At 31.7% G+C, this 12,064-nt stretch overlaps 1 protein-coding gene across 1 annotated transcript in view; it reads right to left on the reverse strand.

Moving 5' to 3' along the window:
* Nucleotides 1-12,064, reverse strand: part of HHLA1 (HERV-H LTR-associating 1) — a 56,861-nt gene that overhangs the window by 24,588 nt on the left and 20,209 nt on the right. Inside the window, exon 9 of the mRNA XM_051974793.1 lies at nucleotides 4,753-4,836. Within this exon, the coding sequence (XP_051830753.1) occupies nucleotides 4,753-4,836 (84 nt within the window). The remainder of the gene's footprint in view (nucleotides 1-4,752; nucleotides 4,837-12,064) is intronic.

A 12,064-nucleotide genomic window follows, 5' to 3' on the forward strand; every position in this document is an offset into this window, starting at 1 on the left:
AATCCTAAAGAGTCAGCTAAAAAACCAATGAAAACAATTAACAACTTCAAAAACACTGTAGGATATAAAAATAAACCTTCATAAACCATAAACATTTTTGTATATTAATAACAAAATCCAGTTAGAAGAGCTAGAAAGAGAAACCCATTTAAAATTAAAAGAGAAAATATAAAATACCTGGGAGACAAGACACAGAAACTCTGTGAACACAATTACAAAACAATCTTTACATAAACAGAGATTTAAACACTTGGGAAAATATTTATTGCTCATGTGTAGGCTGAGCCAGACTATGGAGGCAGAGGAAGGAAGAACTATGTAAGGATTCAGAGAAGGACAATATTATTAGCTCAGTGCTTTAGGTAGATTATTTTGGTAGCTGTGTGGTAAATGAATGGATGCAGAAAGACATTAAAAGCAGGAAATTCAATTAGGCAGTTTATTAAATTTAATAATATTTTATTAATATTATCAATACCAATATGAAAATAATAATCTAATAATAATTAGTATTTTTAGCCAGCATTATCAATGTCTTGGTTATATACCCAAATCACTGAAGCATATTCCTTTAAAATGAAATTCAAATGGCATTCATTTACATGACCACTCTATGGGTAATTCAAGATGTGTTTCTAGGCTTGGATAATTTAATAGGGAGGTTATTTGCTATTCAAGATTGTGAGCACCACATGAGCAATCTGCCACTAAAGCATTTCTCCCTCAGCACAAGTGTATTTTATCATATAAGCCTTAGAGAAGTTAATCTCCATAAAATCCACCAGTCTACAACTCAAACATATAATAATTAACCTTTTGACTGTTTCATAAATCCCACTAAAAAATCATAGGCTGTTATGCTGAGTAAAACAAGTTAATAAAAGAGACAAGTTGTAAAATATTTAAAAGACAGGAGAGATTGATATGAATGGCCCCAGCTAAACTTAGTCTCTTAAAGACAAAATCTGAAGCAATAATAGTCTGAAGATAGAATGAAAACATTACCAGCCAATGGAAAACAATGATGTCATCAGCATCCACTTTGATTAGCTGAGGGCTTGCCTGGGGCTGGTATGCAGGTTACTTAGCTAGTGTGCATGTTCCCTGCATTTACACTATTGGAAAACTAGACAACTTCTGAGTAATAAAAAAGATTGAATTTAAAATATATTGTGGGTTTCAGCATAATGATCAAAATAAAATTTCCACTAATCTTAAAAGCCTCTTAAATGGGAGTTAGACTTTAGCTTTAGGAAGAACAAAAATAACCACAAAAATGCACTTTTCCCCCCACGCCCACTCCTACCCTCCAAATGGAAGTAGAATGGTGGACTGCAGGCTGCAATGGAAGAACACTGAATTTGGAAGCGCACTAACTCATGGAATCAGAATCTTGAAGACACTTTGGAGATATGGAAGAATGACACATTCCCTGCCACACTGGGGCCTGCAGTCTAATAAGCAAGTACAAGGCATGCATACAAAAAAAAAAAAAAAGTTTAATCACTAGGTCATCTATGAGATGAATAAAGAAAACTAATTTTGTCTTGTTTATTGTTAAATTGCAAATTTATTTGTATTTATTCATTTTATTGTTTTACATTTATTAGTTAAAGATTCATTCTTGCTTTACTTCTAATCTTACTGGAAAATCCTGTAATTTGTTATTACAGAGAATGTTAACAAAAGGTAGATCTGAAATCTATTCCTGTCTCACATATTTACCAGCTGTGTGACCTTGCACAAGTCTAACTTCTGTCTACCTCACTTTCCTGTAAAATGGAGATAACAATTACTCTAAATTTTATGATCTATGAAAAACTGGGGAGAGAGAGAACATGATCAGCAGCAACAGTCAAGTAAGGCTTCATAGAAAAGGTAAAATCCCATCTCAGTCTCAAAAAATAGAGAAACATTTCCATAGGTAGAAAGGAGTAGGGGGCATAATCTAGTTATAAGGATGAGATAAAATTAAAGCACAATTAGAAGACTTGTTTGGCTGGAAAATAAGGGGAATAATAGTATATAGTATACAGGTATTGTAAATGAAAAGAATACTAGATTTAGGGTCCAATTCTTATTCAGTCTCTTACCACTTGTGTGAATTTAGGACAATGACAACTTCCATGGTTTTCAACTTTTCCATTTTTAAGATAATGATATTAGGCTAGAATATTTCTAAGGTCTCTTTCAACTCTAAATCTATATGCATTATCTTAAATATCTTTTAAAAATTTTATTTCAATGGCATATTATTTTCCATTTACATATAAAGATGATTTTCAACTTTCTTTTTGGTAAGATTTTGAGTTCCATATGCCCAAAAGGCTTTAAAATGGTGTATACGCTATTCCAGCAGTCTCACAACTGGATCTCAAAGAGATCATTAAAAGAAGGGAAAAATCTTTGTAGCAGCTTTTTTTATAGTGGAAAAGAATTGGAAATTGAGTGGATGCCCATCATTTGTGGAATGGCTGAATAACTTATGATATATGCAGATGGCATTTTCCTTCCAAAGTTTAGGGGAATTGTCTTGGATCACTGAATTTCTGAGAATAGTTAGTCTATCATAGTTGCTGTTTCTATGTACAAAGTTGTCCTGGTTCTGCTCATTTCACTTAGTATCAGTTCATGTAAATCTTTCCTGGCTTTTTAAAAATCAGCCTATCCATAATTTCTTATAAAAATTAGTGTTTCATAACATTCATATACCATGACTTGTTTGGCCATTCCCCAATTGATATGCATCCATCATTTTCTGAATTCTTTGTCACCAAAAAATGTTATCTTAGAGTCACTGCAAAATCATCAATGGTTTTTGAGCATAGAAGAGCTATGGATCACTGGGCTGAAAGCACTAACTCTTCTCTACCGTCAATAAAAGACCCCTCTGTGGACACTGGGAAGAAGGTAGGAACAGTTTGTGAACCTTGAGTACTTAAAAGAAATGGAAAATAGGGAAGATCTTTAGGAAGATTGGAGGGAAGGGTAAAGAAATAAGTATTTCTTAAGCACCTAATTTGTTGCAAGCACTTTAATAAATATTATCTCATTTGATTCTTAAACTATCCTGGGACATAAATTGATAACTTTGTATCTCATTTTATACATACAGAAAATGAGACTGAGAGGTTAAGTGAGTTGCCTACCATAACTCAACCATAATTATCTAAAGATCTGCTCAAATTTGTATAAATACTCAATCTGAAAAAGAGAATAATTGGTTATCTTTAAGTATTTAAACTAAAAGGGATTAGATTAATTCTGCTAGTCCCCAGAGGATCAGAGCAATGAGTGGATATTATGCAGAGAAGTAGAAATAGGCTTAGTGTCAGGAAAGACTTCTAATAAAGTTATCTAAGAGGACAACAGGTTACTTTAAAAAGTAGCAGTATTCTTCCAGACCACTACTCATGTTCTCTTTCTCCCCAGTTTTTCATATAGCATAAAATTTGGCTCTTTTCTTTAACCATCTCGTAGGTTACCTAGTGATTAAGCTTTTTTTTTTTTTTTTTTTTTTTTTTTTTTATATTTTAGTCTCTTTTAGTAGAAACTAAGTAGGTCCCAATGTGTTAGAGATTGTGTCATCCTTTCATATCTCCAAAGTGTTTTCAATCAGTGTTAAATGGAATAGTCTCTCTCTCTCTCTCTCTCTCTCTCTCTCTCTCTCTCTCTCTCTCTCTATATATATATATATATATATATATATATATATATATTTACTGAATAAATTCATGAATGAATAACTCTAACCTTGTTGCTATCAGAACTAATCTTTCTTGTGGTCTTGCTTAAAAATTTTATTTTCTTTCAGAGGTGACAATAAATAGTAATGGAATTTACAGATATGTTACTCATGCCTTTTTCTCAGCCCTTTTAGAATTTTTTGGCCAAAGGAAAAGGAAGGAGATTGTTAATTCGATTTTTAACAAAGTGGTTTTTTCATTCTTTCAGAAACCCACATTGTCTTCATGACAGCCTACTTTTTCATCCTTTGACTATTCAAATCTACCCATATTCCAAGACCTAAATTTTATACTATGTCTTTCAGAAAGTCTTCACTTACTTACCTTTCTATTCTCCAAAGCAAGTCCTGAGATAACATGAAATTTGTACTCTGGGATTTGAGGCTTTGAATGCTGACTCTGCAATTTGGTTCATAAAATTTAGAGTTGAAAGAAGTTGAAATTATCTAGCCCAACTGCCTAATGTTGCAGAGGAAGGAACTTAGTTTGCAGAAGGTAACTCATTTGTAAATTATTTGTCTAAAGACATACAAACAATAAGTAGCAGATACAAGTAGCAGATACAATGAAGTTTCCTCATCTCTAAAGTGGGGATAATAATAGGACCTGTCTCTCAGAATTATTGTGAGTATTAAATGAGATGATATTTATAAAACAATCTGCACACCTAAAAGTGCTTTGTAAATGTTAATAATAGCAATCATTATCATTAAAATATAATCTGTTAAGAGAGGCAACTGAATTTAGAGACAGGAAGATTTGCATTTGAATTTTCTTTCAAATATGTGAGTTATTTACATTTCTTGGGTTTTAGTTTCCTCATTTATAAAATAAAACTAATAATAACATACTTCACAGGGTTTTTGTGAAGATCAAATGAGATATTATATTTAAAGTCTTTGCAAACCTTACATACAGTAAGTGTCAACTGTTATTATAATGATCCGAATGAAACTGTTCATTTCACGGACAGCTTACCTCCTTATAGAGATTTAATAATCTTTACCTGAAAGAAGAAATGCATTGGTTGTATCTTCTCCCTGCTTGGAAGGGGTGAAAGTCATTGATGATGATGGTGAAGAACTCAACACTGAAAAGAAAAGCAAAACAAAGCAAAAATTAGAGATGAATTTTCTGAGAGTTAAAAATAGAGGCAGACACAGAGAAAGGGTAGATGGTGAGAAAAATGATTATCAATGACTAATATTTGGGGAAGGTTCAGAGCTTCCACTCCCTATCCTAAATTCTGATTTTAAGTTCAGTTTCTTGTAGGACAGTGCTGATAATGAGCTTGAACTTCCTATTTTGTTCAAGGACCCATACTGGTGAAAGCTATTGTGTTTTGCTCAGTCTTGTATACAGTCTGGTATATTTTCTTATCCAAGGGTGACATTCTTATTCCTTCATTTTAATATAACCCACTTCCAATGCTGTTAATTAAATTTAATTGTTGTTTGATGGTCCAGCTCTTGACCAAAGGCAAAAGGACCCATTTTTGTTAATCTCTTACCTGTTGTGATTGATAAAAATTGATTATAATTTATGCAAAATTGTGTCTTTCAAAATTATTTTTTTTTGTCACAATGGATAGATAAGAGCTTTTTAATATGGCCCCATAGTGTAATGTGACCACAATAGGGGATTTGAAATCAAGAGACTGGATTTCCACATCTGGTTCCCACTTTTAGAGGATAATCCAAGTATCAGAACATTTGAAGACAGACAATGAACTCCATTGATTCCCTTTCACCTCCAGGATTAAATATAAAATTTCTTTGGCATTCAAAATCCTTCATAATACCATGCTCACACTTTTGGTCTTTTTTACCCTCTCCCTCACTTCAATACTCTTTATTCTAGTGACACTGGTCTCCTTGTTGTTCCTTGAATAGGAAATTTCTTCTCTTGACTCCAAGAAATTTTTTTTTCTTTCAGTGTTCATGGTATTAAGGAATTCTCTGACATATAGTAAGGTGTCCCTTCTGCCTGAAGGTTCTCCCACATTCATTACATTTATAGGATTTTTCTCCAGTATGAATTTACTGATTTATTGTGAGGTAACTTCTCTGGCTGAAAGTTGTTCCACATTCATAACATTTGAAGTGTTTCTGTCCAGGATGAATTTTCTAATGTATATTAAAGTTTCCTCTCTGGTTTTCCACTCTTAACATATTTATTGGATTTATCTCCAATATGCATCCATATACATAAAATATTCCTTCTGGCTGAAGGCTTTCCCACACACATTACTTTTATATGATTTCTCTTCAGTATGAATTTTCTGATGAATAATAAGGTATCTGTTTCTGAAGACTTTTCTTCATTCATTACCTTTATGGGATTTTTTCCCAGCATAATTTTATGTTTAGTAAGATTTCCTTTTTGGCTTTCCCACATTCAGTATACATATATGGTTTTAAGCTGGTATGAATGATGTACTATTAAGGCTTGAGTTGGAGTTGAAGGTATTTTCACATTCATTACATCTATAAAGTTTGTTGCCAAAATGAATTTCCTGAGGTCCATTATCTGCTCTGTCTTAAAGATTCAATACATTCACTTTTCTTTAATGAAATATAATTCATATTTCATAAGATTTTATTCCTATTCATGATTATAACTCATATAATTTCTTTAATGAAATATAATTACATTGCTTTGGAAGAGAATCCTACTCTTCTGATTAAGGGGACCTGGAAAGGGCTTTTTTGGAACTTTTGTCCCAAGCATCCATTGTGTACCTCTTCCTTCTAACTTGGAGATTACTTTTGGTTTGGAAATTGGAAACCTCAAGGAGATGAGGTTCTTGCATTTCTCCATGTCTCTGTAGAGATTTCTCTGATCAGAATCCAGGTGTTCCCATTTTGCCCTGGTGATCTTTAAAGGTCATTGATGGTAATATCAGCAAAAGAACTGGAAATAAAAACTAGATCTTCAGATGTCAAATTCAGAACTCTTTCTATTGCTTCTACATGGTCTCTGCATAATCTTTGCTGTGTGAATGTCTGAGGGATTGAGTGAATGCATGAAATAAAGAATGAATGTATAATATACGGTGGGAACACTGAAGAAGTGAATATCCAGAGGAATGAATGAGCAAATATCTGGCAGGTCAGAGCTTGCTCCTCAGAGATATATCACCCTCATCCTGGGCCTGGAGTTGGACCAAACCCTGTACTGTCCACCCCATTGGCCACTCCCAATCCTGAGAGACCTCTGACCTGGATGGGGGGAAACATCCTGGCTAAGAACCAGATAGAAAGCTGTGCTACAATCTGGTATAAGAGTCCTGAAGATTTATACATTTATGGGGCATTTATGGGAAAAGCTGAGCCCAGAGTCAGAGAATTCTCCAGGCATTTTCATTAGCTGTCCCTCATTCCTAAAATGCTCTTTTTTTTCACCTTTGTCTTGTGGTTTTCCCAAGTAAAATCCCACTTCCTACAGCAAGAGGTTTCTCATCCCTGTCAATTATCTAGCACTCCCTCTTTCTTGTACGTTTCTTATTTATTCTGTCTATAACTTGCTTGTACATGGTTGTTTATACATTTTCTCTCCCCATCACATTGTGAGTTCAGGTGTTTTTTTTTTTTTTTTTTTTTCTTTTCCCTTTCTTTGTATCTCCAGCTTTTGGCACTCTGATACATAGTAGGCTCTGGTTAAATACTTATCGACTAAGAGCAAGTCACTTAACCTCTTGTATCTTTAATTTAGTCAGAGGACTGTGAGAACTGAGTGTGGATCACAACATAGCATTTTCACTTTTTCTTGTTCTTTGCTCACATTTTTTTCTCATTTTTTTTCTTTTTAATCTGATTTTTCTTGTGCAGCAAGATAATTGTATAAATATGTATACATATATTGGAATTATCACATATATTTTTAACATGATATACTGGATTACTTGCCATCTAGGGGAAGGAGTTAATGGAAGGGGGGGGGATTTGGAACACAAGGTTTTGCAAGGGTCAGTGTTGAAAAATCATCCATGCATATGTTTTTAAAATAAAAAAAATTTAATAAAAATATTTCCTCTCCTCTATGCTTACTTATACAGTCTCCCTCCAATAAAAAATTAGGAAAAAGAAAATCATTAAGAGCTAAGCAATTCAAATTAAGATTTCCTCCCTTCCTCCCCCATTGACGATCTTTTAATTTTATATCTTTGATATGAGACTTTTATCAGCAAAATTTGCTATAAAGATTTTCCTCCCAGTTATCATGTCTTGGTTTTATTTGAACAAAAATTTTAAATTTTATATCATCAAAATCTGGCTATTTTATCTTTAGTGATCTTCTATCTCTTATTTGACCATAGTTTTGAAAGGTAATTTCTTCCCTGCTTCTCTAATTTTTTTTGATGTGACTTTTTATGATTAAATTATATTTCTACTTGAAGTTTACATTGGCATATGGTGATGTTGATTTATAATTAATTATATTGTAGACATTAATTATATTATAGTATAGAATATAATTATATTCTATATATATAGAGAGAATATAATTATATTATAGAAATTAATTATACTTAATTTCTGCAGACTAATTTCCAGTCCAGTAGCTGAGATCTTTGGGTTTATTGAAAACTATGCTTCTGTGTTCATTTGTTTTTATATATTGTATAACCTATTTATTCTATCAATCTCCCTTTTTATTTTTAACTATAATCAGATCATTTTGATGATTACTGCTTTGAAGTATAGTTTTAGAACTAGTACTTCTAATCCCTCTTCTCTTATATTTCCTCTTCTCTTTATTTCCCTTATGAAAGGAATTTTTTAACCTTTTGTTCCTATAAGTAAATTGTATTATACTTCTAAATCCATAAAAAAATCCTTTGGTAGGCTGATTGGGATGACAGTTAATAAGGAAATTAATTTAGGTAGTATTATCACATTTAATTGTAAATTGTATTAGAAATGTCAGCTTTAGTAATAAGAGAAGGAAAAGAAATTAAAGGAATCAGAGTATGTCATGAAGAAACAAAATTATCAAAATTATCACTCTTTGCATATGAGATGATAATATACTTAGAAAATCCTAGAGAATCAAGTAAAAAGACCATTAGAAACAATTAACAATTTTAGCATAGTTGCAGGATTCAAAATAAATTCACATAAATCATATTTAATTGTATTGGTAAACCTATCCATAAGCAATTATCTTTTCTATAATTATTTAAGTCCATTTTTTGGTAAAAAGTTTCTGTCATACAGTTCCTAATTTTATCTTGGTAGATAGTATTTTATATAGTCTGTAATTATTTTGGATGAAATCTTTATGCCTTTTAGCTGGGTTTTGTTGATAATAAGTAGTTGTGCCAGTGACTTGCATGGACTTATTTTACACCTGTAACTTTAATGAATTTATTATTTATTTTTTAAATTGACACTTGAGGATTCTCTTGTGGTTCTCAAAATATGTTCCAGAAAATCTTAGGAGTCTCTGAAACACTTTGAGTGTCTACAAATTAGTTTTTATTTCTAATATGGTAAATATCTATAAATAAGACCCACATAAACAAAAACTCTTTGGACAGATCTTCAATAATTTTTAATAGTATAAAAATTCTGTGAACAAAAGTTTGAGAAACACTGCTTTAGATAAACCATTTTCACTTTATTTATTTTATCATCTCAATTTCTCTCTCTCTCTTTTTTTTTTTTTTAGTTTTGTTGCTGTAGTGAGTGTTTCTAGAATTATGTTAGGTAGTAGTAATGATAATACATTCTTGTTTTTACTCTTGCTCTAATGAAAAGACCTTTAAGCTTTCATCTATTAGTATAATATTTGATTTTGGTCTTAGATAAATAATATTTATTATAGTAAAGAAATGTCCATTTATTCCGTTTTCTCTTGTGTTTTCTAGTGCTTTCAATAGAAAATGGAATTGGATTTTGTTAAAAGACTTTTTATCATCTATTAATATCATGTATTTTTATTATTTATGTTGTAATGTGATTTATTTTGTTTAGAATATTTTCACATTTAACCAACCTTGCATAAGTCAATCTTGGCATAAATCCAACTTGTTTCAAATATATAATAATTTAAATACATTGGTTTGCCTGTTTCTTAATTTTTTGTTTCCTTTCTTTGGCATCTATTAGAGATGGGGGTTTATAGTTTCTTTCTTTGCTTTAACTCTCCTTGTTTTAGGTATCATGGTCATATTTATATTATAGAAAGTGGTTAAAAAGCTCCCTTCTTTTCCCAATTTGACAAACATCTTATGTAATATTAATAGCAATTTTTCTTTGAATGTTTGTTAGATATATTTGTAAATGCATCTAGCTTGGAGTTTCCCTCTTAATTTTTGCAGGTCAATTTCTTTTGAAATATCGGTTCATTTAAATAATTTATTTCTTCTTAAATTTAGTATTTTTGTAGGTATTCATCTATGTTTTCTAAATTTTCAGTTTATTTTCAGCAAAGAGTTGGGAAAAATTCTGACAGCTTCTTTTATTTTCTGATTTTGATATGAACAATTTAACATTCCTCTCTTTAAAAATCAGACTAGCTAGATGTCTATCTATAGTGCTGATTTGTTGTTCTTTTTTTTAAATGTTGCATTTTCCATTCTTTGATTTAATCTTTTTGTGATTGTTGATCAAAGTTATAAAATTTCTTCTAAGTACTATTTTCATTGTTTTCCATAAGTTTTGGTATATTGTCTCATTAATATTATTTTCTTTTATAAAATTTTTCAGGTTTTTTTTTAGAATTTATTTATTCACAACTTCTTTAAGATTAAGTTACTTATTCTCCCAATTAATTTCTAATTCTTCCTCCAAAGACCCCCTTTTGAATAAAATTTTAATTACACTATGATCAATAAATGATGTTTTTGCCTTACACATTTTCTTGAGTTTTCTCCCCCTAATAATGGTCAGTGTTTTTAAACATGCTGTGTGTGGCTGACAAGTATGTGGACTTCTTTCTATTCCCTTAAAGAATTCCTCATTAGAAATGGCTAGGTGGCACAGTGGATAGAGCACCAGCCCTGAAGTTAGGAGGACCTGAGTTCAAATTTGACCTCAGACACTTAACACTTCCTAGCTGTGTGACCCTGGACAAGTACTTAACCCCAATTGCCTCAGGAAAAAAAAAATCCTTATTACCTGTAGTTAGGTATGTGTGGGAGGAAGTGTCTTGTGTCATCATAATCCTTGTAAAGGGAGAAAATCTATAAGGTGTTCTTGTGTATAGGGTTTCATATTCATGTGAAAGTCCAGTTTGCATTAGGGAAGAAATTTTCGTAGAGGAAATTCCAGATCCTTCTAATCTCATGGTTTGTGTCCATGATGGGAATTTTGTAGCTATTTCTTCAGGTCTTTTCAAAGACTCACTCTGAGCCCAAGTAGTCATTCTAGTGGCTGTAGAGAGACAAAAAATATGCTCTGAAATGCATAACAGTTTTGATTTAGAAATCAATATTGCCAGGAGACTGAAAGTTAAGCAACAAATATAATGTTTTATTTTGAGAAATAATGATGACTCACTTTTATATAGTACTCTGTTGTTCCAAAGCACTTTACATACATTAACTTCACCTATTTTCATCAGAAACTTCCAAAAATCAGAGTAGGCAAACTCCCAGAATTATAGATTTTTGAAAGAGACCTTAAAAGCCATATTCAAGTGGATAGGATATTTAGAGTTATGGATCCTATTTAAAGAATTTTAGAAACAATTTTATAAGAGTTAGTTCATAAGATTGATTTAGAGCTTGAAAAGACCTTAGTGTCTATTGACAAATTCATTTATGTTACAGATGAGTAAGCTGAGGCTGAGAGACATTAAGTAACTTATTCAGAGTATCATATAGGAGGCAAGTATCTGAAATGACATTTAAACTTGGGGCTTTCTAACTTAAATTCAATGCCCTGTTAACTTTTCAAAAGGAGATTTTTTTTACATATATTACAATGAAACATTATTATTATTTCTCTTATTGTCTTTCTTTCTTTCTTCCTTCCTTCCTTCCTTCTTCCCTCCCTTCCTCTCTCTTTCTTCTTTCTTTCTTTTCTTTTCTTTTCTTTTCTTTTCTTTTTCTTTGTTTCTTTGTTTCTTTGTTTCTTTCTTTCTTTCTTTCTTTCTTTCTGTCTGTCTGTCTTTCTTTCTTTCTTTCTTTCTTTCTTTCTTTCCTCTTCCATTCTGTTTCTCTTTGTCTCTATCTGTATGTCTCTGTCTCTGTTCCTTTTCTCTCTCCACATAATAAATAGTCATGATAATGTATGGGCAAAAGAGAAATTAAGTCTCAGGGGTGTGATTGAAGCCACATCTTATCACCTTCCAGCCAAGTGATCTTTGCG

Source organism: Antechinus flavipes, chromosome 1 (genome assembly GCF_016432865.1).
Source record: "Antechinus flavipes isolate AdamAnt ecotype Samford, QLD, Australia chromosome 1, AdamAnt_v2, whole genome shotgun sequence".
NCBI lineage: Eukaryota > Metazoa > Chordata > Mammalia > Dasyuromorphia > Dasyuridae > Antechinus > Antechinus flavipes.